This window comes from Lepidochelys kempii, chromosome 2 (assembly GCF_965140285.1).
Source record: "Lepidochelys kempii isolate rLepKem1 chromosome 2, rLepKem1.hap1, whole genome shotgun sequence".
Lineage (NCBI taxonomy): Eukaryota > Metazoa > Chordata > Testudines > Cheloniidae > Lepidochelys > Lepidochelys kempii.
The window spans coordinates 81,905,425-81,931,863 of NC_136381.1; the positions used below are offsets into that span (position 1 = coordinate 81,905,425).

The 26,439-nt window shown below is 43.2% G+C and overlaps 1 protein-coding gene across 1 annotated transcript in view; it reads left to right on the forward strand.

Moving 5' to 3' along the window:
• The window catches only part of SLC35D4 (solute carrier family 35 member D4), a 202,557-nt gene that overhangs the window by 23,626 nt on the left and 152,492 nt on the right, over nt 1-26,439 (forward strand). The window contains 8 exon segments of the mRNA XM_073331400.1: nt 1,199-1,276; nt 3,334-3,359; nt 5,072-5,123; nt 8,284-8,332; nt 11,002-11,047; nt 12,554-12,589; nt 22,892-22,926; nt 24,665-24,734. Coding sequence (XP_073187501.1) covers nt 1,199-1,276; nt 3,334-3,359; nt 5,072-5,123; nt 8,284-8,332; nt 11,002-11,047; nt 12,554-12,589; nt 22,892-22,926; nt 24,665-24,734 — 392 coding nt within the window.

Consider the following 26,439-nt stretch of genomic DNA (forward strand, 5'->3'; position numbering starts at 1 on the left):
CCAATCGCACTGGCTGGTCCCAGCCAGTAAACCTTCCGTTCATGAGAACTAAAGCCACTCATACGTTTTAAAAAAATATTCACATCAAAGACAATAAACATATGGAGACGGTTAACTGAGCTGGGCAAATTGGAGCAATTGTTGGCTCTAAAACACATTTCTTTTGACTCTAGAAGGAGCCAATAGCACACACAAAAAGTAGTAAATTGGCTCCACAAAAGGGAGAATGTAAATTCTGGTGTCAACTTTCTTTAGATATCATTATTTCTAGAGTTTCCTATTGTGTCTAGCTCAAGATTCTTATATTAGATGGTCTCATTTTAACTTTCTCATTTGGCATCAGAAGTCCAAGTCCAGCTGTGGGGTCAGGACTTGTTAGGTTTTCAGTACCAGTGAAAGAGCCCCTGACAATTTGCTGTCTACATGTGCTTTTGTTTGCTTGGGTTTTTTTCCCCATTTTCTTGCTAATTTAAAGGTGTCTAAAGTAATCATTGTGTAAATATGTTCATTCCTCCATCTGAATTGTCATTATAGCTAGGAATGTTTTAATAGGGACTAGTTGACTTCACCTGGAGCCAGATTAATCACTATTGTTGTTGTCTGTTTCTTGATTACTTTAATTGGACTAGCAGCAAGAGGCCCCTCTGGGTCCTTTTGGTTGAAGGTAGAATTCCAGTACTGCTTGAGTACCCTGTTCTATACTTCTTCCCTAGTTTATGGCAATTCTCCATAGGAGAAACTGATGGTAAACCTGTAAAACCATGGCACCCACAATGCCTTAGGCCAGGTTTACACTACCCACTGGATCGGCGGGTAGCGATTAATCTATCAGGGGTTGATCTATCGTGTTTAGCCTAGACGCGATAAATCGATCCCCGAGTGCTCTCCCGTCGACTTCTGTACTCCACCGCTGCGAGAGGCGCAAGCAGAGTTGACGGGGGAGCGGCAGCAGTCAACTCACCACCGTGAAGATGCCGTGGTAAGTCGATCTAAGTACGTCGACTTCAGCTACGCTATTCTCATAGCTGAAGTTGCATATCTTAGATCGATCCTCCCGCCCAGTGTCGACCAGGCCTTAGTCTTAAGTAACACCCAAGTTTCTGTATCAATAGATAGATATAGGAAAATGAATAAGAACAGCTTACTGTAGAGAGATAGGGTGCTAATTCTGAATGTCATTTTCCTCCTCCGGTGGCAGCCAATTCCTGTGTTCCTTACTGTCCACAATGCAGCAGAAGTTATAACCTGTGGATTCCAGAAGTTTGTGCAGAAAGAGGTAATCGATATATGAAAAGCCAGCTCCAGTAATGTAACTGCACTATAACAGGATGCTGTTTTTCTTTTAATACCTAAATTCAGGGGTGAAAGTAAGTCTAGGGACTTGCTGGGGCCGGCTCTGGTCCCTGGAAGGGGCGGGGCCTCGGGCAGAAGGGGCGGGGCTGTGGGTGTCAGAGCCAGCCCCGGCCCACCCTGTACCAGCAAGTGCCTCCTTCCCCCTCCCCAGAGTAACAGCAGCAGCCGGGGGCTCTGGCAGGGGTTTAAAGGGCCCTGGGTGGTAGCAGCGGCTGGAGCCCTGGGCCCTTTAAATCATCCCCGGAGCCCCACCACCGTTTCCCCAGGGCTCCGGCAGCAGGGCTCCAGGGACAGGGCTCCAGCCACCACTACTGCCCCGGGCCCTTTAAATCTCGGCCCCAGCTCTGCCGCCGCTACCCCAGGGCTCCGGCAGCAGGGCTCTGGCAGCAATTTAAAGGGCCGGGGTTCCAGCCGCTGCTGGGAGCCGCAGGCCCTTTAAATTGCACCTGGGGAAGCCGATCCACCCCAGTACGGCGCACCGGGGCGTACCAGCTTACTTTCACCTCTGCCTAAATTAGTCCTGCATGCTTTCCTGTCTGCACTGATTGCACTGCAGTGAGTCTCAGAGACAGCATTCATTGTCAGCAAATATCAAGCTATTGACCTTTTTCTTGGCTAGGGAAATACTTTGAATGTATATTGGCAATTTGATCTGTATTTTTTAAGACTGGTTTGATCCTGATGACTTGTTCCTTTTGAAAGTGAAAATCCCATCTCCTTTATGCCAGATATAAGAACTTGATCCTTTGACTTCAATGGCAGGAGAATTGGGCCCCTTAAATCTTGCAGGTACAGTGTGTATAGTGATGTGATAAATTATATGAGTCTCATGTGAACTATACACAGCTGGAATTGATCGCATCTGAACATGAAATTCAGGGGGGAACCACACAGTTTTAGATGCTATCGGGTATGTTTGCACTGCTTTTTAAAACCCATGTCTGTGAATCTCAGAACCCGGGTCTGCAGACTCGAGCTCATAGGGCTCGCACTACAGAATTAAAAACAGTTGTGTGGACATTCGGGTTTGGGCTGGAGTTGGGGCTCTGAAGCCCAAGAAGGGGGGTGGGCTTCAGAGACCAAGCCCCAACCTGAACCACAATGTCTACACAGTTTTTTTTTGTTTGTTTTTTTTTAAGGCCATAACTACGAGCCCATGTCTGTAGACGCAGGCTCAGAGACTTGCTGCCATGTGTTTTAAAACGCAGTGTAGATGTACCCTTATAGAGTGAAATTCCCATTCAAGTCAGGAGAAAGATTCCCATTTCCTTTAACAGGAGTGGGATCTGTCTCTTAAGATGTATTGGAGATCCTGCTTATTAGATATCTGTGTGATTTGCTGTGTAGAGTGGCCCTGGTAAGCAGTTCACAACACACGAAGCCTCCTCTAGTTTGAAAGGAATCTTCCATTAATTACATCTGTGGTATGTGGAATAAAAGACAAATAGCCAGTACTGGCTGCCACTAAAAAACTGAAGCTCAAAGACTGTACAAATGTGTATAATTTGATCCACGCATGCCAAAGTTTGGGTGTATTGACATCTAGGATTTTGGCTCACTCCAAGATAAAGGCCAGGTATGAAATTCATATCTGGTTTCAGGTTAAGATGACCAGTATGCTAAAAATTCAGTTCTGAGATTGGTTTATGCCATTCTATAATCCTCATTCTACTGCAAAATAAGTGTCCCAGTCAAGCACAATGGCTGGTTTATTGTTGTTTGTCAGTGTCTGAACCAATTTATTTGCCAGTTGGGATGTTCTATAATGGCTTTAACTCTTTTGGGAGACTCTTTTCCATCATATGAGGAACTTATTTTATTAAATTATTAGTTCTGAATTTTTGTTATGTATAGCAAATATTTAGAGTCACCAGAGAAAATGTTTGAAATCTACCTCCCATCTTAATGCAAAAAATGACTACTTTTTCAGTGATCAGTCACTTTAAATCTTCTGAGCACATTTTCTCTCTTTTTATACAGCAAACCTCTCTCCTAAAAATCTGTAGGTAAGTTTTTTAAGCTACTCAGATGGGGTGAATTGCACTGGTTTTGGCTCTGGTTTCTATATTTGCTTCAGGTAATGGAACACCAAAACAATGTATAAATGAAGACACATTACTGTGGGCCGCAGTAGGCCCACATTGCAACATTTATGTAATTAAATTATCTTTATATATTTTCATTTTCTAAAAACAATTTGTGTAAATAGATTTTTTTTTCTTTGTATAACATAAATGGCATTGCTGGAAGGCAAGTGATTATGACTAACAAACCATTGCATGCACGTGATGGAGGCAAAAAATGTTTTTGGAAAGGAAACCTATTTCAAGTTTAAGCTTCCAAAGGATAATCATAAACAGCAAAAGAATGAAGCTTTAAAGTAGCTCACGAATGGCCTTTCTGAAAATTGTAGGGCCCAATTCTGCCACCCTTTCTCAAGCTAGGTGGAAGAATATGTCCCTTCATTTGTTTCTCCTATAAATTTAGCCTCTGAAAAGGAGAGAGGGAGAATAACAAATAGAAAAGCCAGTCGTTCAGAAGGCCAAGTGCTCCTTCCCTCCCACACAACCTCTTAGAGTGTAGATTAGTCACTTTATTTTGGAGCTGGAGAGTTCAGCTGTCCCTTTACCCCTAATCAGGGAGATTAGGTTTAACATTTTTGCTGCTTAGAAGCAACATGTCCATTGATGTGTTATAACTTTTTTCAGTCTAGGTGTTTTTTCCCAGTGATCTCATTATACGTGGGTTTTGATCACTGGATTATTTCCATCAAGCATGCTTGTGTTTTTCTTGCTGTCCGTCCCCCCCCCAGCCCCCCCTTTAAAAAAACAAAACAAACAACAATCAAAAAACACTCGAAAACTAACTGCAAAACAATTATTCATTATTGTTACTATTGATGCAGGGTTCCTAACTTTTGACGGTGCATTGCAGAAATAAAGGTAGACACGAACTTTGGCCCAAAATGCTTACATTCTGAATTAGGTGAACTTCAAAAATGATGACAACAGATGAAGGAAGGGATACATAGGGAGGGATGAGGGTTACAACAATCAAAGAAAACAGGCTTAATTCTGCCCTGCATCTGAGCTCTGCCTGGAGCAGGGGAGAAGGGTGCTGTCAAAGAGCATGTTATAGCTACCTGGTTCTGCAATTGACTCAGCCCTGATGTGAGTAAGAGCAGTTTTAGGGACCTTACACTAGCGGAGGATTGGTATGGTAGAGCCTCTCTCCATTGCACCCTCAGTCCACCGTGGCCCCATGTGCTCCCTATGCTAGGAGTGGGGTGAGAAGTGGCTGGTGCAGGTGCAACCTCTGCTGGGTTTATGACAGCAGGGTACTCCCCTCAACAAGGGGAACTCTTTGGTGGCCATTTATCACCATAACCTGACCCGCTTTGTGCTGCCGGGGTGGTATGAAGGGGCTGGATGGTAAAGGAGAATCTGGCACAATATGATTAATACTCTCAAGTACGAAGCCTGTCCACAGCATTAACTCGTGTATATTTTGCATGGGTATTCTTTTCTGCTGATTAAATTCTTTTTGTTGTTGTTAAATACAAAGGAAAATAGGTAAAATACCTTCCTGTTGGTGGAAAAGGTGATAATCTATGTAAAAATGAAGGGATGTCAGTGTGAGAATGAATGGAAACTCCCAATCTGATCTGAGAGTGCAGGATTGGGTTACGAGCTATAGGTCTTTGTTTTCTTTCACACAGTGTGCTGTTCCTCCTCATCGCAGCAGGGTGCCTTCCTTTGTTTGACACGCAGGTGGGTTCTGTTTTGTCAGCTGTCTTTGACCTTGGTATTTGGGAGTCCAAGGCAGGACTTGTTTCCAAGCAGGGGGAATATATTTGCATGGCTTTCGCTTGTGTGCTAAGGTAATTCACAGTCAGTTTTGTGAAGGGTTATAGAACTGTCTCCTTGGGCTCTTATGTTTTATAACAACTAGGGCTGTCAATTAATCGCAGTTAACTCACACAATTAACTAAAAAAAATTAATAATCACGATTAATCGCAGTTTTAATCGCACCGTTAAACAAGAGAATACCAATTTAAATTTATTAAATATTTTAGATGTTTTTCTACATTTTCATATATATCTTGTATTCTGTGTTGTAATTGAAATCAAAGTGTATATTTTGATTACAAATATTTGCACTGTAAAAATGATAAACAGAAGAAATAGCATTTTCTAATTCACCTCATACAAATACTGTAGTGCAATCTTTTTGTCCTGAAAGTGCAACTTACAAATGTAGATTTTTGTTGTTGTTACATAACTGCACTCAAAAACAAAACAATGTAAAACTTCAGAGGCTACAAGTCCACTCAATCCTACTTCTTGTTCAGCCAATTGCTAAGACAAGCAAATTTGTTTACGTTTACAGGAGATAATGCTGCACTCTTCTTCTTTACAGGGTCACCAGAAAGTGAGAACAGGCATTTGCGTGGCACTTTTGTAGCCGGCATTGCAAGGTATTTATGTGCCAGATATGCTAAACATTCGCATGCCCCTTCATGCTTTGGTCACCATTCCAGAGGACATGCTTCCATGCTGATGACGCTCGTTAAAAAAATAATGCGTTCATTAAATTTGTGACTGAACTCCTTGGGAGAGAATTGTACGTCCCCTGTCTGTTTTACCCACATTCTGCCATATATTTCATGTTATGGCAGTCTCAGATGATGACCCAGCACATGTTGTTTGTTTTAGGAACAAGTTCACTGTAGATTTGACAAAATGCAAAGAAGGTACCAATGTGAGATTTGTAAAGATAGCTACAGCACTCATCCCAAGATTTAAGAATCTGAAGTGCCTTCCAAAATCTGAGAGAGACAAGACAGGGAGCATGCTTTCAGAAGTCTTAAAAGAGCAATACTCTGAGCGGAAATTACAGAACCCGAATCACCAAAAAAGAAAATCAACCTTCTGCTGGTGACATCTGACTCAGAGAATGAAAATGAACATGCGTCATTCGCACTGCTTTGGATAGTTTTCAAGGAGAACCCATCATCAATGTGGACGCACGTCCCCTGGAATGGTGGTTGAAGCATGCACATCTGGCACGTAAATATCTTGCGACACCAGTTACAACAGTGCCATGAGAATGCCTGTTCTTACGTTCAGGTGAGATTGTAAACAAGAAATGGGCAGCATTATCTCCTGCAAATGTAAACAAACTTGTTTGTGTGAACGATTGGCTGAACGAGAAGTAGGACTGAGTGGACATGCAAGCTCTAACTTTACATTGTTTTATTTTTGAATGCAGTACTTTTGTACATAATTCTATATTTGCAAGTTCAACTTTCACGACAGAGATTGCATTACAGTACTTGTATTGGGTGAATTGAAAAATACTATTTCTTTGTCTTTCTACAGTGCAAACACTTGTAATAAAAATAAATATCATGTGAGCACTGTACACTTTGTATTCTGTGTTGTAGTTGAAATTGAAATTTGAAAATGTAGAAATCATCCAAAAATATTTAAATAAATGGCATTTTATTATTGTTTAAAAGTGTGATTAACCACAATTAATTTTTTTAATCGCTTGACAGCCCTAATAACATAATATATGATCATTATTATTTTATTTATTTGTATTGCAGTAGCTTTTAAGAGACTCAGGCTTGAGGAAGGATGTTCCAGTGGTTAAGGTGCTAGCCTGGGACTCAGGAAACCCAGATTTAATTTCCTGCTCTGCCACAGACTTCCTCTGTGATCTTGGGCAAATCACTTTGCTTTTCTGTACCTCAGTTTCCTATCTATAAAATGGGGATAATAGCACTTGTGTTGTAAGGATAAATTATAGACTGTGAGATGCAAAGATGGCCATAGATGCTCTCCATGCTTCTATCTATGATAGACGTCATAGACCAGGACTCCATTATTCAGGTACTGCACAAACATAATTAAAAGATGGGGCCCTGTTCCCAAAAGCTCACAATCTCAGTAGTCGGAGTTGTCATTTTTTCCCCAAAGTGAAGTTTTTTGTATTTATGGTGTGTGTGTGTGTGTGTGTGTGTGTGTGTGTACTGAAAGAGTGCTTATTTAGATACTGTAACAGAAGGTACACATCTTGGGCAGACCTAGTGGTCTGCACTGCAATCTTTGTTTGATCCAGTCATATGGTCTCTCTTGGTACAAGCCTGCAGAGGCTGAGAATCTTGGGGTATGTGTACCCAGCAAAAATACCCCTGCAGCAGTGAGTCTCAGAGCCTAAGTCAATTGACTTGGGTTGCTGGGCTAAAAAACAGCAGTGTAGCTATTTGGGCTCGGTCTGGAGCTGGGTCTCTGAAACCCAAAAAGGAGAAAGGGTCTCAGAGCCCAGGCTCCAGCCTGAGTCCAAACATCTACACTGCTATTTTTAGCCCCGTAGCCCAAGCCTAGCAAGCATGAGTCAGTTGACTCTGAGACATGCTACTGCAGGTCTTTTTGGCTGGGTAGAGTTACCCTTAGAGAGACGGAATGACAGGCTATTGTGGGAAGGAACACATTACAGTACTCTGCAGCAGTCCCCCATCTGCTATGCTAATTTAGGAGAATTGGTTGTGACAGGTTTCTGAGGGAGTCATGTCTCTTCTCCTCTGCTTAAAGAAGAGTAGCTGCAATGCAAGGGTTTGTCAGCGGAGAGTGGAGATTATGGGGGTTGGAGTCTCAGGTTCAGTGCATGGAAACCAATTGAGCTATACTGATTTTTATCAGCTGAGGGGCTGATCCATGGAATATAAAGTCAGGATAGACTGAGGGAGGATGATCCTCTGGGCTCTAAGAGAATCTCTGAGAAATCTTTAATCTCTCCTAACGTGTTGTAGTTTATACTGCAGTTCCCATTGCTTTTGGTTTCTGAAACCAAATACAAAAGAAGTATTGGTGGGCATATTTACATGCATGTGCATTTATTTATTTAGATGTTCTCTGTTGCAGTTTGATCCAGGTGGCTATTTCTGGGCTCTAATTCACTTGATCTGTGTTGGTAAGTTTTGAAAAACTTGTCTGAGAAAATAAACCCATCAAGCAGGCAAATTATGGCCTTTTTGTGAAGAAAGGGAAATTTAAACTAATGATAGAAAGGAGAAGAAATACTTAGATGAAAGATAAGAAAGGGTTTAGTGTCCTACTGCCTTGCACAGCAGAAAATAGGAACTCCCCTGCCCCTACCTTTGTAGCTTTTTAAATTGAAAACAACAATAGAGGAAAGTAGGTATGGCAGTCAATGGTAACTCTGGATCAGAAAATTCACATATAATTTTAATAAGCAGTGATGGTTTTGTAGGGTTTTGATGCTGTGCTCACTAATAGATCTTCCGTGGAAAACATTTACTAATAGCTTGTGGTCTGGGCTGATTTTATTTTAAAAGTCTGTTGGCAGATAGTATTTTAAAATACTGAAAATCTGTGCCGAACATACTCCCGGAGGAAGGGTGATGAAATTTTGGGTTATATTTGTATGTGAGTATACAATCCTCTTGCATTTTTTAATTTAAACTGTGGTTTTTCTTTTCTATGGGTATTTGGATATTTTTCTGTAGTTTGGATAAATTCTGGGATAATTGGCTTTGGCATAGTAAATCTGATGTCAGTGACCCACTTTTTCCATGGTAGTTTAAATAGTCAAGCCTGGAGAATCTGCAGATCAGGAAAGTAGCAATAATTAAATAATAATACATGTATTCATATAAAGGGTCTTAACCATGGGTCATTATGTACAAACAATAAATATAAAAATAAATTCTAATTTTAAATTGACACAACTCAATAAAACATACACATTTTAAAAGGACAAAATTTAAAAACACAGGATTAACCAGTCTCCGATTCATCTACACCTTTTAAAATCACCACCCCTAGAAGGGTGGTTTTGTGGCTAAAGCATTGGACCAGGTCTCAGAAAACCTGAGCTAATTCTTTGCTCTGCAATAGACTTGCTGGATGGCCTTGGGCAAGTCCCTCAAACCCAGATCCTTCTGTTTGGTGCCTAAATACCTCTGAAGATCTGGGCCTTGGTCTCTCTGTGTGTCAATTCCCCATCTGTAAAATGGGGATAATAGTACTTCCTTTCCACCTTGTCTGTTGAGGTTATAAACTCTTCGGTGCAGAGATTATCTCTTACTGTATTTTTGTATAGTGCCTAGAGACTCTATTCTAGTCTGGGACAAGCTATGGTGTTAATCTGTGTGATGGGGCATCCACCCCACACTGGCAGAGAAGGGGTTAATACAGCCCTGGAGAGGCTGCGCAGGAAGCAGCCAATAGGAGAGAGGCTGCAAGGAACAGCCAGTCAGGGCCCAGTAGTCCCATATAAAAAGAGCCACAGGGCAGAGCAGGGTCAGTTGCTGCTGGGAGTCCAGAGAGTAAGGACTGCATCCCTAGAGGGCTGAGAGAATTGTAAGCACCTTGGACAGAGCAGTGGCTGGCTCCTGGGACTGAGCCGCTGAGTGCCTTTAGGTGAGGGTGAAGAAGATGCTAGGGCCATGGGGAAGTGGCCTGAGGAAATAGAGCAGCATTGACAGAAGAGCAGCAGGAGGCTGCTATTTACAGGGTTCCTGGGCTGGGGCCTGGAGTAGTGGGCAGGCCCTAGTCCCCCAACTTGCCACTGGGGAAGTGGCTGGACTGTTGGACAGAGGTACCCCTTCCCCCACCTCCCGGAAGGGGGAAACATAGATGACAACCTATTGGAGGGTTGAGTTGAGAAGAGGATGCTGTGAGCAGGAGCGAAGACAGAGTGCTGATGTGCAGACCATGGGTGGGTTGGCCTTGAGCTAATTCCCAGCATGACCAGGAGGAGGTGCCAGTCTGGCAGTGAGGGTTGCCTGTGACATCCTTGTGACAACCTGTTCCACAGTAGTTGGCCGGACACTAAGTGTCCACGCGGACCCTACAGACACGCACTATACTTTAAGGCCACCTTCCTATCTTCTTTCCTTTCACAGTTTGGGGTGTTAGTCAGAGCCCTGCTGCTTCTGGATATTAAGGTGCTAGTAGCCCAGATCCTGAAGAAGCTCAGCATGCAGCTAGCATGAGCATTTGGCATAGACACGGTGAGGAAGCAAATCCTAGACATCGCCTGCCTGCTGAGGCATTTCAACCTGCTGAACCTAGTGGGATTCCATCCTCTTGGACATATGAGCAAGAGGGCACAGAAGACATCAGCATTAGAAAGTCTCTAGGTAGCTTCTGTGAAACATACTGTGATTTTTGATGTAACTCACTTTGAAATGGGAGTAGATCAAAGCACGAGGAATGCTTGGGAATGCTGCAATGAAAAACCTGTGGCACTGAATCTCAGAGCCCGGATCAGCAGACTCAGGATCCTGGGGTTTGGGCTGTGGGGCTAAAAATTGCAGTATAGATATCTGGGCTTGGGCCGGAGCCCAGGCTCTAAGTCTGCATTACAGTTTTATAGCCCTGCAGCCCAAGCCCCACAAGCCTGAGTCAGCTGACCTGTGCCAGCAGGAGCTGTGACATGGGTCTTTTATTGCAGTGTAGATGTGCCCTCAAGAATGGTTATTTTTGTTAGCAATTGCGTGCATCCTTTGTGCCATGCTGGTACAAATATCTGTGTGTACCACTGTCAAATGAATGCAGCACGTTAACCAGAACGATTGTGTACTAGACCAGTTACACATGTCATTTCAATTACAGGGGTTTACAAAGTCATTCACAAGTTGTGGAAAACTAGTTCCTTAAGGTAACTTTTTTTGTATTTTCTTTTTTAAAGGAAAGGCATGGCCATCACAGAAGGGTAGACATTTATTTAGAGGACAGGTAAACTATAGGCCTCTCTACTCTGCTTTATCAAGATAAACTAGGTGACCCTTGATAGATTAGCTTTCTTTGATGGCTACCAACTGACCAATAGTAACTTTTTCTGATAAAATGAACAGCGTTGACTGTCACCCTTATGTTACACCTAAGTGTATTGTATACAGCACTAAGATGAACACTGCTAACTCATGCTTGAATTCACTTTAAACAGTACATCATTAATGAATCATGACCCAATTCAGAAAAACATACCTCTTGATTCCTGGCACAGTTATTTTTAAAACATTGGCTTGTGTTAAGCTTGAGTGCTGCAGAGTCTGCACTTATCTTTTTTTCCCTCTCTTTCCACTATAACAGATGCAGGACAAAATGTTCAAAAGTGACTTAGGTACCTGAAATTCATGGACTTTCAATGAGATTTAGGTGCCTTAATCATTTAAGCACTTCAGAAAATTGGACCCCAATCCTATGAGCATTTTAGCACTTGCGTAACTTTACTCATGTGAGTAGCTCCTTTGAAATCAAGTCGGCCTGAATATTTGTCCTGTCATTAGTCTGCAGTAGCATATATGGATATGGGTGCCTGTGGCTGCAGGATATGTACATATTTACTTTATTATAATATGGTTAGACTGAAACTTATTTTCCAGACTGGTTGCTATATGTGTTTAAAGACAAAGGGTACATCTACACTGCAGTGTAAGCTCAGGGTTAGCAGAACTCGAGTTAGCAGACTCTGGGCTTGAGTGTCTACACTCATTTGTAACCCCAGATTAGGAGTTGTTGAATTTTGGGTCCCAGCCTGAGGCTACAGCATCTACACTACATTATGTTGGCCTCAGTGCAACTACCCATATGCCAGACTTTCTAGCGCCCTCCCAAAAAGTGTCTACTCCAGACCTTTGTTCGTGGTGCATTGTGGGAAAATTTGACTGTCCACCAAACTTGCCTTTCCGGAGGACAAAGAAAGTCATCCCAGGGGATTGTGGAATTCTTTTGGTGGATTCCCAGAGTACGAGTCCAGTGGGGCTGCAGCTACACTGCAAAGCATTAGAGCTGGGTCCTAGCTTGAGTCAGGCTCAGACCTTTCACCCCCCTGGAGTCCTGGGACCCTGAGTCTGAGCCCTGGGTTAGTGAGAGTTGTGTGTAGGTGGAAGGCTGGTTAATCTTGTGCCTGAGTTTGAACCCCAGGCTTACACTGCAATGTAGACATACCTTAAGGGCCCAATGCTTAGTCAGACAAAACTTCTATAGAAGTTAGTGGGAGTTTTTCCTTAGTAAGGATGACTGAGCAATAAACTTGAAATACTGTTCAAACCATTTATATGTTTTTAATTAACATATTGATATTTTAAATCAGTGCTAGCTAGAAGGTGCTGCCATTAGACTGCTTTACTAATAGAGCTCTTTTTTTCTTTTTTCTCCCTAGTGATTTAGACCAACAATATATAAACTATGTATTCAGGTAAAATGAATTTGCTTTTGATACACAGTGATTGTTCTTAGATGGTGGATGTTTCCGTTTTCAACAGTGCCTTGTTTCGGAAGCACAGCTGATGCTCCTGCTAACCAAATAAATCTAATGTACCTTTATAAAAATATAGAATATTTGGGGTGAGACAATGGGTGAACATGCCAAGTTACACCTGAAAAGGTAACTATGTTAACTATGAGTGATCACTGATCTCCAAAGGTAAGATTGAGACAACGACTTGATGAAAGCAAACCTGGAGGAGAGCAAGCAACACCAATTATTACCAAAGGGGAGGTATTAGGTGTAGACACATCTCACACAAAAAGCATTGGCAGTAACTGTGATTTTTAAAATTGGTGCTTTGTATGGGACAGATAATTCCAACCTCTAGTTGTTGGCATTAACTGAGTGTATCAAATCATAGCCAAGGGGAGTCAGTGAGCATGGCTGTCTTTGGATTTTTGCAAGTCCTTATCTGAAGTAAGACATGTAGGGCTCTATAATCAAACCTCCCTGCTCACCTCTGCATACCCATGCTGACCCCAGTCACCTTTTGCCTGCCTGTGACAAACACCAAGTGATATTTAGAGACAGGCACAAAGCACATCCATATTTTTACTTTTGCTTTGTTATTGAGATATGGGAAATAATACTGTGGCAGCCTTCATCTGCTTGTGAGTCTCTCTGACCACTGGTGAGCCCCATGCATACACACTATTAGATGGTGCTAGAGAAAGATGACATTGAAAGGGAAATAAAATCAAGAACTTGAACTAGGAGCAGAACCAGATGAAAGAATGACTGGAGATGAAAATGTGTTGTGTGGGTGTGTGCCTGCCTGATTGGGCCTTATACAGACACATCAGTATGACACATCAGGATAGACCCAAGGCATTTAGTTGACTACCTTTACTTTTCAGAGTAGCAGCCATGTTAGTCTGTATCCGCAAAAAGAAAAGGAGTACTTGTGGCACCTTAGAGACTTACAAATTTATTTGAGCATAAGCTTTCGTGAGCTACAGCTCACTCATCGGATGCTGTAGCTCACAAAAGCTTATGCTCAAATAAATTTGTAAGTCTCTAAGGTGCCACAAGTACTCCTTTTCTTTTTACCTTTACTTTGTAACTCTATGAACATAAAGTTGAAAAGCAGGGTCCGGTCCTCTTCACGTGAGTCAGATAAAACTTTCCAATTTGCATGAATAAGGTGAGCTGGAGTAGGCTATTAATGCAGGTTTTGTATGTGCTAAAGAAAATCTAGCAATGCAGCATGCACTGATAGTGTATGAGTATCCATGTGCATGATGCAGTTTTATGTCCTAAGGCAATCAATCTGTTCTCCTAGGTTTCTCAAGTAAAAAGCAAATTTTTGATGGAGACAGACATCTGTTGTAATTTTGAACACTGATTCATTCACATAACTGTAAACATGTTGTTTATGCACAAAAATAATCTATTAATTCTTGACTGAGTGGTTCTGCTTAGAACATCCTAAATGGGTCTATTGTGTAATGATGAGGTGGAAAAGTAAAGCAAGCGATAAAATCCTGTTCCTTGTAATTAGCACATGCATGAACTATGAATCTCCATTTTCATTTAGTTGAAAACTACAGATGGGGCCCAAACTGTAGATTCAGGTCTTGGATCCAAATCTGAATTTTGCAGCATGGGTTGCAAATTTAGGGCCAGATTCTCTGCTGTGTAAATGGGTGAAATTCCATTGAAGCTGTGCCCAGTAGACATGTGGAGTTCCATTTTACCTGAGAATTATCATCATTTCACAGGCTTGTTTTAAAGCCTGAACATGGGTCTTTTTTTCCCATGGCCGTATAATTTAGGTAGAGCTTCCTCCCGCCCCCCAGAGAACTTTCAGCCAAATCAAATATAAGAAAGAAGAAGATTTGGGGGATTTATAGCATAAAACTGTTTTATTTAACCCAGTGCTTGTGGGCAGTCACTGTTTGTATGTTGGAAAAGAAAGCACTTGTAGCTAAGGAGCTGTAAAATCAGATGTTTCAGTTGTGGCTGGCATCCCAGTTTTAAAGCGTTTCTTTAGAGGTGGTGAAAATGTGTGAATCAGGACAAGGTGTTTTTTCAGCTTCTCAAAAGCAGCGAATGTTAACAAGCATCATCATGCAAAGATTTTCATTATCCAGGGCTTTACAGGTCATCTGTGCTTGGAAGTTGCTGATACAAAGCAAATGCTAGAAAACAGCTGGTTTGATTTCTTTGATTAGAAGGGAGGCAGGTGGTTGGAAACTTACATTTCTTTGATTTGGCTCTCTGGATTTCTGTTTGGTTTTTTTAAAGGGACATTCAGTTCCATGGCAATTAGGCCTTGTTGAAACCATGGAAAAGTGTTTTTTTGTTTTTTAAATGTGTTAACTATAATTAAGTGCTGTTTAAAACCGTAAAAAGAACAGGAGGACTTGTGGCACCTTAGAGACTAACAAATTTATTAGAGCATAAGCTTTCGTAGGCTACAGCCCACTTCAGTATTCCTGTTCTTTTTGCGGATACAGACTAACACGGCTGCTACTCTGAAACCTGTTTAAAACTGTGTTAGCCAGTTATGGTCAACCTAGGGCATAGCTGCCATTAACAGATGTTAAGAATCTTAGGGTGACCAGACTTTCCATTTTTTGAGGGACAGTCCCGTATTTAAGGTGTCCTGACTTTTTCTTAGAAAATACGGGACAATTTGCCCTTTTTTGTCTTCCCTCCCCAGCCACCCCCATCAATGCTGGTGGGTCCTGCTGCTGGTCGGATCCCTGCTCACCAGCCACCCACCCACCAGTGATGAGTGGGGGGGTGGGTGTCCAGTAGCCGATACGGGGGTGGAAATACAAGGCTAGAGGTGGAGCCAAGCTAAAGCACGTGGGGCCAGCCACTCCTCCTGCTGGTCCGTCAGCGCAGCCACACTGCCTGTCAGCTCTCAGCTAGCAGGGCACCGCCCACCGTCCCATTTCTGGCTGGCACTGGCTGCGAGCTGCAATGGCTGGTGAGTGTGGGTAGGTGCCAGGCGGCAGCCGGTAACATGTCACCTCTGCTGCCCATCGGCCTTTATGTGCTCCCCCTCTCACTGTCTTCTTCCTGTTTTGTCACTTTGCCCCACTTCCCTAGCCCCACTGCTCCTCCATATCCCCCTACAGTGGGGCGTGTCCCGCTCCCAGTACTGTGCGGAGAACCAGCCCCTGGTCGGAGTGCTCAGCTCACCAACAGCCTGGCCAGCAGGCTCCTTCCTTCCCCCACTGCCTCTGGCTGGGCCAGTGCTCTGGGAAAGTCCAAGACCCTTTACCCACCCCTAACCCACTCTCCAGCCAAGAGGCAGGGAACACTAGCATCAGCATGTGTGTGAGCAGGAAGCGATTTCCAGCCTGTTTGCACCCAAACCTGCAGGCTCCACAGCAGCCCCCCGGGCAGGGCCTTAGCACCTTCTTCACCTGTCTCCCTCCTGCCCTGAGTCTTGCTCCCAGGGAGTGCGGGGTTGCTCCAACCCTCTAGGCACCCTCACCCACTGAGCCACCTCTCTGGTGGGGTTCGCTAAAGCCCCTGCAGTCAGGCTCCCTGGGCCCTGGTGCACAATGCACCCTTAGGCTTAACCCCTTCATGTCTGCACTGTAGCTGGGACACAGGAGGCGGCTGGATTATGTCAGAGGCCAGCAGCAGCCTGGAGGCGTTAGCTGTCTTTCGACACTGTGCAGGCAGGAAGGGACAAGCTGCTTCCAGCCATGGGGGTGGGGGGGGGGGGTTAAAAGAGATGAGCTCCCCAAAGATATGGGCTAGGTCTCCTCGCCCCTCCCCACTGCCAGCTGGAAGCAACTCCCATCCCTTCCCTCCTGCACAGTACTGAAATTCTGCTGCTGGCCACCTTCCTGTGTGAACCCTGGAAGAAATCTGGGAAGGGGGGGGGCATGTGACCCTGCATGTCCCCACCCCGGTGTTGCCTCAGGAAAACGCAGTGCTGGGTAACAGGAGAGATGGGTCTGTCCTGGGGTTCCAGCCAGGCATGGACAGCAGAGAGGGAAGGTGGGGTTGGTCGGTTATCCCCTATAGTGTGAGAGAGATGTATGGGAGTGTGTGTCACCCCTCCCTGTGTGAACCCTACAGCCTTAAAGATAAGATAAATAAAAAGAATCCAACTATGCAGTATTTCTTTTTAGCAGGGGTTCAGTCAGCTTGATGTTAATGTGAATGTTTGTACTGCATAGTTCTGATTGATTGCCGTTGAACTCGCTTGAATACAAGTAATTTTACAGGGTGTTCCATGTTCAGCATAGGGAAATATGGTCACCCTTGTTAAGATGGTCAAGTTAAAGCCAGTGAGGAAGCCTAGGATTAAGCTTGACCAACTTTGAATGTTAAAGTACACACTGCCTTGTCTACCCCAGACTTCTAGAATGTGTTAGTTAGCATGTGTTAGCTAACAACACACCTTGTATCCTAGTCTAGACAAGGTCTCAGTCTTCTGAGGTGCCAGGTTCTGTGAATGTGTGGTGCTTCTCACTGGCCTTGTCTACTGTAGCACTCTTCAGGAAATTTCACACTATTAGATTAGTAGCTCCGCTGTGTACAGACGCTTCCCGACTTACGCAATCTTCCGTTCTGGAACGCCTGCGTAACTCTAATTTTGCGTAAGTGAGAAACGTCTACCCGACCATTACACACACACACACACAAAAACCCCCTCCTATTTCTAGTTTACAGAACTTTTTCTGTAAGTGCGGATTTGCGTAAGTCGGGTCTTGTGTAACCCAGGGAGCGTCTGTACTGATGGTGGGGAAAGGGGCAGCCTCCGCTGCGTGCTGGTGCCTGATCAGATGGTTTACAGATGGCTGTGCAGGAAAAAGCCACCGTGTGAACACAACTTGACAGTGATTGCTGTAACAGGGTCAGATGAAAGTGTTACTGCCTGGTTATGAAAACAAAGTTGCACTTTTACTGTAGATGATGCCTGGATGGAGCAGATTAAAAATTTCCCACCAAGCTATTGGATGGCTTTAATATATTAGTATAAAGTTCTTTTTTTAAAAGATCAAATATTTGCTCCATCTAGTATTGCCAAGAGTGTAACTGAAACAAATTAATATCTTAATGCCTCCTGTCCCTGCATGCACTGATTCTTGTTTAAAATCTGGAATGAATTTTTTGGGAGACTGTCTTTAGTGTGGGCTTTAGAAACATGGCGGAGAACTTTCCAGAACGAGAGAGGTCTGAAGAAGGAGTTGCTGGATTTTGAAAATATGGCATTTCTCACGCCTCATCACTTAAAATATCTTTCTCAGAAAGTTGACCACCATTTATATGATGTTTCTTAAAACTATTATAGAAAAGCGTATTAAAGTTCACTTCTACCAGTCTACAAATAATCTGTCAGCCACATAACCCAGATAGAAACTATTCATCTTTAAAAGCTGGGAAGTTTGGTTCCAATATCAAAGACTGGGTGCTCCAGCTGACCATTTTGAGGGCCTCCCTCATAACTAGTTATCATCTTCAGTCTTATTGTCCTGTCCCCTTCAGAGGGGCATTTTGCTGCTTTAGAGTAGAGCAGCAGGACACAACTACCTCTCCATGGGGTTTAACTCATCTTGTTGCTTTCAAATTTAGCAATACTTTGAGAGGTCTGAGAGACATAGCAGGGTTCAATTAGCAAGAGTTGTATATTTACCGCTCTTCCTTTTCCTTTGTTCTTCTCTTCCCATTTTATTATGTGTTTGGGCTTTGGTCATTGTCCCTCCGCCATGCCCCCCACAAAAAATGAGTGGTGTGTTGACTGTGACAGATACAGTTTAAATATTTAAGAACCTACTTTGATAAAATGGTGGAAATATTATATACATTTGTATGGAATGCTGAGTCTTCTATTTACTAGCAAAACTGACTTAGAGCTAATTCCAAAAGCTGTATAATCCCCTGTCCTTATCTGCCCTATTTTGTCATGACTTAAAGTGGGCTTGTTATTTTAATCAGCACATGGAAGATAAATCACAGGGAATTTGTGACGGGTTGGATCACAGAAACCCTCTGGGGGTTGCCATCTGATGTGCCAAGACTACTTCTGCTCCTGCTTTCCTGCCCTGTCAGCTTAGACTTCAGTGCCCTGCCTGGTTTGAGCTAGCCTGCTGCAAACCCAGACCTAGGTCTGAACCACGTCCCCTAACAGCTGTATACTTGACTGAAAGCAGCTTACGACTGAAAGTTCCTGTCTTTAACACTCAGATGCCCAACTCCCAATGGGGTCCAAACCCTAAATAAATCCGTTTTACCCTGTATAAAGCTTATACAGGATAAACTCATAAATTGTTCACCCTCTATAACACTGATAGAGAGAGATGCACAGCTGTTTGCCCCCCCCCAAATATTAATACATACTCTGAGTTAATTAATAAATAAAAAGTGATTTTATTAAATACAGAAAGTAGGATTTAAGTGGTCCCAAGTAGTAATAGATAGAACAAAGTGAATTACCAAGCAAAATAAAATAAAACACACAAGTCTAAGTCTGGTACAGTAATAAAACTGAATACAGAAAATCTCACCCTTAGAGATGCTTTAATAAGTTTCTTTCACAGACTGGACACCTTCTTAGTCTGGGCACAATCCTTTTCCCTGGTACAGCCCTTGTTCCAGCTCAGGTGGTAGCTAGGGGATTTCTCATTATGGCTGCCCCCTTTGTTCTGTTCCACCCACTTATATATCTTTTGCATAAGGCAGGAATCCTCTGTCCCTCTGAGTTCCCACCCCTCCTTCTCAATGGAAAAACACCAGGTTAAAGATGGATTCCAGTTCAGGTGACATGATCACATGTCACTGTAAGACCCAAGCCTTCATTTCTCCCAGTCTGACTCACAGGAAGACCTGCCTGCAAACAGAGCCATCCACAGTTAATTGTCCTGGTTGATGGGAGCCATCAAGATTCTAAACCACCATTAATGATCCACACTTTGCATAATTACAGCAGGCCCTCAGAGTTATATTTTATATTTCTAGCTTCAGATACACGAGTGATACATTTATACAAATAGGATGACCACACTCAGTAGATTATAAGCTTTGTAATGATACTTTACAAGAGACCTTTTGCACGAAGCATATTTTAGTTACATTATATTCACACTCATCAGCATACTTTCATAAAATCATATAGAGTGCGTCACAGAATTAATCGGAAAAATGCCACAATCTGCCTCTGTTGCTGTTGTTCAGCAGGCAAGCTGCAAATAATTTTAGGCTGCAGATTTGAAAAGACTCTTGAACCTCCCTAGTTTTTCAAATCTGAGCTCGCACTGAGGTGCTAGGACATGTAGTGAGATAGTGAAGCACTATCTCTGGAGGGCTATCTGCTGTCCTTGCATAGGATGAAAGAAAAATGCGTGGCAGGTTGTGGCTTATCCTAACAATGCCAGCCGTAGTCCTGCTCACGCACATGCTGATGCTAGTGCTCCCTGCATCTTGGCTGGAGTGTGGGTTGGGGTGGGTAAAGAGGTGGGAACGCATGCTGGGTACTCTCCCCCACAGCAGATGGGCAAGGACTGGGTGCAGTTTTGGTTCCATCCTCCTCCCCATCCCATGTTGTGATTAGCAGAGCTGGCAGGGTGTGCAGTGTGAGGGCAAAGTAATGTGCGCCTGGCAAAGTGGTGGCACTAATTGCTTCTCCTAGAAACAATGAGTCACAATTCCTTCCCAAGCTTTCGCCTGTGGAGAGGTAGCTGTGTGCCACTCCTTACACAGAATCCTAGAAATGTGGGGCTGGAAGGGACCTCAAGAGGCCATCTAGTCCACCACCCTCCATGATGAGGAAGGGTTAAATACACCCCGACCTGACAAATGTTTGTCTAACTTGTGCTTAAAAACCTGAAATGATGGCAATTCCATAGGCTGAGCAAAGGCTGAATTTGTTGTTCTTAATCTATTGGATGTTTGTCTGTGAAACTGAAGTGCCAGACAACAGACAGTCTCTGACCAAGAGAAACCTAGGACATAGAAGGGGAGGGGTGTTTTCAGGTTTTGATTCAAGTGTGTTGACAGAAAAATGTGTAAAGCCTGTAGAGTGCTCACCCACGTTATAAGTGGCTTTAGGAAGAGTTGCTAGGCTTTCTCATTTATGAGCACAAAAAGCTGCACTGGATTTTTTTGCAATGATAAAAGGCAGCTTTGCAGGCATAAATTGCTTTTCTTGCTGACAAAACCGCCCCATAATCAGACAGAAAAGCATACAAGGTGCAGCCCAAAATAAAATGTGGGTTTGGGAAAATTGTGGCGATCTAGTGCCTCTACTCCTTCTTTTCCCTGTCCTAAATTGTCTTTTTGGGAAGCCCCAGCTTCCTTCAGGCAGTGCCACAAGATGCCTACCAATGCCCAGTTGAGAACATAAATGCAGTGCAGCTTACTGCAGTTTTAATCCACTGGCTTAGGCTGCCACTTTCCCCAGTAAGATTTTTGTTTTCTTTGGATCTGAGCCTGGGATGTCGAAGGGTTATCAGTTCCCCTTGCTTGCAGATGAAGTTTCTTACTGAGGCAAACATATACACATTTCCTACTCTCCACAATCTTGTCAGTAAAATATGTACAAAGTAAAAACGGGGACTGTAGCACAGCCATAGCTCTTGCCACTGTTGCTGCAGCTTCATTTGTACTTCCATTCCCTTGTTGTGTTTCATATTGAGTAACAAGCAACAGGCCGTCACTTCCTTTGCTATGTTTACCAGCAGAATTGATAAGGTCAGTAAATTTGTGGAATTGGGGTTTATTTCTGGGTATCTAGTTTGGAGGCAGCAGCAGAGAATTACATACTGTGTGTCCAGCAGTCTAGAAACGTTGACTTTTTAATGTCTTTGTGGCAAAACAGTGGTTTGTTAAAAATACAGATATTTAGACTTTGGACATTTTCCGCCAGGTTATATATACTTTAAGTACTTTGAAGAAAATGTTAAGCCTAAGCCACTTGACCATATCCTTTACATGTAATTTCCCCCTTTGCCTTGTGTGCTGCACTACTGGTTTCAGAGCCAGGACCCTCATCTCCACACCCTTTGGGACCTTAGTATCAACGTACGCCCTGCACCGGGTGGAAAAGCTCCATGCTTCATTGAACTCTAGTAAGACCCTGCTGCAGGCCCTGTCTTTGGCAGCCACAACTCCTTCTCATTTTGCAGGTCTCCATGGCTTTAGTGGTTGGGTTGGTACCTTGCAACTATCCTAGATCTGCCCTGGGACTGCAGGAGACCGTGGCAATTAATTGGTGGAAATTGTGATGCCTTCAGCATATCTTTTCACTTTCATAAATGCAGCGCCTACTAATGGTCAGTCAGGAAAAGGCATGGCCTGACCTCTGGCTGAACTGCTGCCCTCCATCTTTGTTGCTTTTCCTCCAGTGACCATCATGGGCAGCTGAATTGTTCCAGTTTGGAAGCAGCTAGAACTTGGCTTTGGAAGCATAGCTTCTTTGAAGCCATACAGCCACAGAATGTTTGCACATGGTGAAGGACCAATAATTCTGTAGTCTTTTGTCCTTGGAGACGGGATATTAACTGAACAACAGGGTGCTTTTCAGGAGAGACATTAGTATTGACTGGGAGTCCCTTCACCCTTTAGTTTTGTGGTGTTGGCTCTGGTTAGGCCAGTCTTAGAAGTCTGGCTGGGGCCTCACAAATCTTAGTTGAAAGGCCACAAAACCTAGAACCGGCCCTGACTGATTTTATAATTTATATATGCATGAAAATGTTCATTGATAAATATTCTTTAAAATTCCCCTTCCAGTGTTGTGAGTGTGTTTGGAACTCAGCAGTAAATAGCTTTAGAAAAGAAAACTAAATGCTGTTCGTTCTGCTGAAGCCAGGAGTTTCACTAGTATGCTCTTTCTTTATACATGTTTTAACTGTAACATGAATACTTGTTCCCTTCATCTAAGTGACATTTCATCTAAGTGTGACACTCACAAATATGGGAACACAGTGCTTGCACAAACACACATGTGGAACTGGATGCTTAATTTGCGCATGCAGTTACCACAGTCATGCCCACAAATCATGTTTGCACACACAAGGTCAAAATTCACTCTTGTACAGAGAGCCAGCTCAAGGCTTATGCACTGTAGTCCCACCTAAGCTCCATTTTGATGACATAAGTGATACAGAGGCCTGTGCTGTCCCATTGCATAGGGGGAGAACGTCACTCATTAATGAACAGTTAGGTGCACTGTCCATTTGTGGGCAGTTTGTTTGTACCCTCCTTTGTTCATAACTTTTGTATTCAATTTGTAGTAAAGTTATATGTCTTTTCTTTTTTTAGCGTGGTGCTTTTGGCCTCTGTGTCCCATCCAGCAGGTAAAGTGAATAGAGAATGTGGTAACATTTATTTTTTTAGGGTTCTGGTTTGATTTTTTTTTTTTAATGTATGCAGTTTAAGAACAGACTCTACATCCTGGTGCAAAATCTTGAAGAGTCAACAAGAAAACCACATGAAATTTCTTGCACAAAGGCCATGACAAAAGAACCATAGTAAACTTGTGTCAGGCCCTCCCACAGGGCTGAATCCTGCACCACTAGGAGGTTTGCTACTGAATTAACTGGGAGTAGGATCAGGACCATCTAGGCCATGATACAATGTTCAGAGAGGCGAGGGGAAAGGAGCCTATCACTGTGATATCTATGCACTGATATTTAATTGCATCTAATGGACTCTCATAAGGACCTTACCTGTCCTTTTCAAAAGAGCAGCATGGGACCCTGATTAACAGATACTGCAGACTATAGCCTGCATTTTAGCTGACTGGGGGCTAGTCCCAAGGATTAGCTGGTAGACTGCTCCCTTGAGACCAAGGCCTACCAGCCAGCCTGGATGCTGGGTTTCCTTCCTCATGCTCTTCTCAATGCTAAATAGAGGTCTCACTCTGCTGCTTGCACATAGAGTAAGGGGATCTCTTTTTTCACTATTCACCTCTCCTCTCCATCACAGCCCATGGTGGGATTTAGTCCTTCACTGTGGCCAAAGGGCCAACAATAAGTAATAATTCAGGGAGGTGAGGTATATTAGAACAGGGAACATAAGAATGGCCATACTGGGTCAGACCAAAGGTCCACCTAGCCCAGTCTGTCTTCTGACAGTGGCCAATGCCAGATGCCCCAGAGGGAATGAACAGAACAAGTAATCATCAAGTGATCCATCCCCTGTCACCCATTTCCAGTTTCTGGCAAATTTGTGTTTTACTAGTCAAAGCAGTGATGGTGGAACCTGTCCATATTTCTTTATACAGAAGATTCAACCAGTCAGAAAGACAAAGGAAAAAGCATTTAAGAAATGAACAGGTACCGCTCTTCAGCTAGTGGGAGCTTTTGGTGCTTTATAAAGCCACTGTGCCTGCTGTGTCCTCCCATCAGGAATTATGAAAGAGAAATTCCCAGTGAAATAGGCACACATTTTAAAAACTGAAGGGAAACACTTAAAGAATTTGTAGAGCTTGGAGGTAAGAGAACTCCAGACACTAGGCACTCCTGAGAGCTCTATGGGTCAGACTTCCTGGAAATGCAAATATTCACCAGCCCTACTCTGCTCATATTTGGAAGAACGTTTTTAAACCTCCTGACTTGCTGTTTGTGACAGAGTTCAAATTCCAGAGAGGGAAGCAGCCAATACATGTAAATGTTTCCTGTTGCACAGCATGGAACTAAAAGAATTAACTGACTTCAGTGGAAACAAATTCACCCCTGGGGGCCCTCCAGTAGAACTAGCGAATGTGGTGCATGCCTGGCCATTGGAAACTGCAGTGTCAACACAATCATTTATGTGCCATTAGAAACGTATTAGCCAAGAATACTTTTACATTTTCTACAATCCCTTCCCCCTTTTTGAACAAAAGGCAGGAACCAGCTAGAACTGAGAAAGTCAGGAATGAATCATTAATAACACTATAAATGTGGAAATCTTAGTAATTTAAAGAGTCAGGCAGCTGTAAAGGAATGTTAAACTAATACTGTAATGACTATTTAATTGCTGTTCCCTACTTGTTTGTAACTATGGGTATTTTTGCCAGTTTTCCACTGAGCATATTCCTTTGTTCCTCAGGTGATCTCTTCAGTGCCTTGGACTTTCCATTTCTGTACTTCTACAGATTTCACAGCAGCTGCTGTGCCAGGTAACCTCTCCATACTGGGGTGTGTGAATGCTTTTAGAATAATTGGTTCTGTCAACATCCAACCCTGACTCTCAGTTAAACACTTGTAAAACCTGAGTTAGATACAATAGTCTCTCTTGGCACAAGCCAGTAAAGCTGCAGAGCATTGACTTCCTCTGAAATGCCATTGAGGGCCTGAGATTCAAATTTGCCAGGGGTTGTTTCATCAGAGGGGGAAGGGGCATAGGTATGTGCAGTTTGGCCATGAGTGTTCCTAGCCACCATTAAAATAGTTTTACATACTATAGCAAAGCTTTGATAGACCCCATAGCATTGTAGGACTGGAAGGGACCTTGAGAGGTCTTCTAGTCCAGTCCCCTGCACTCATGGCAGGACTATGTGTTATCTTAGCATCTCTCAAACGCTTCCCAAATTGGATTAGGCCTTGTAAAACTTGCTGTTTATGGTGATTACAAGGCATTAGTCTTCAGCACTATATTAGTATGCATGGATTTATTTGCCTGTACACCTTGTTACTTGGCAGAATGGGTTAGTCGTGTAAAAGGTGAAGGCTGTAACAATTTTGAGTAGCAAAAGTTCACAGCCTAGTAATGTTATCCTGTGAGAATTACATTATTTATTCTAGACCTCCTTACTCTGCTGAAACTTGCAGTCTTCTCTTAATCTTCTGCTCTTTGTCCACTAGATCCATTAATATTTTTAGGTTGAATTTCAACTTTCATGCTAAGTGGTTAAAAATAATTGTGATGTTTCTTGGGACTTTTCTTATTTTCTTTATTTGATCTTATTTACCTATTAAAAAGGTTGACATAATGTGAAAAATGATCACGATCCTAATGCTACAATTGATTTTCGTGGGGTGGGGGTAGAGAGAATGATCTCTTCCGAACTAACTCCTGTGTGTGGATGCTTGGTTCTGAACTAAAAGTGACTTTATTGTGAGAGAAGAAATTATTTTGTAATCAAGTCACTTTTATCCCAGAATATAGTGTTCACATGGAGTTATTCCACAATAGTTATGTGGTTTCTCATCCAGTAGACAAGACCCAGTTTCAAAGACTCTAGAGAATTGCAACTAGACCAGAGGAATAGTTGGGGAATATGGGCAGACCTCTCAATTGCTCTCTGGGTTCTCACTTTCATTTTTTTGAAAAGTAAGGCTATGTCTACACTGTACTTTTGTCATTAAAACTTTTGTTGCTCAGGGGTGTGAAGCGCCTCTCTTTCCCTGCCCCCCCCCAACAATATTTTTAACAACGAAAAGTGCCGGTTTGGCTAGCGCTTTGTCAGCGGGAGATGCTCTCCCAGCGATGAAGCTACCGCCCCTTGTTGGGGGTGGTTTGAGGGTATGTTTACGCTTGCAGAGTTTTTGTGCTGTAAGTTTCACTGGTGATAGGGAACCGGTGAAAGTAAAGCACTGGGTTGTGTACTTACTTCCTCAGGCATCATAGAGTGTTTACATTAGGAGCACTTCCATTGCCAACGAGAGCAGCGCTCTAGGGCAGCTATTCCATAGTGCAGCTCTCTCCATTTTGATGATGGGCCTTGTGGGAAGGTTGAGGGGGAGGAGGGGTGATTGTGGCGCATCCTGGGTCCCTGCACAGCCTCGTCTCCCCAAACACTGACCGGCTCCAGGAGCTCAGCATTGCTCCAAGCAGGGGATAGTTTGCTCCATGGAGCAGACATTGTTACCTGTCCAGATAAG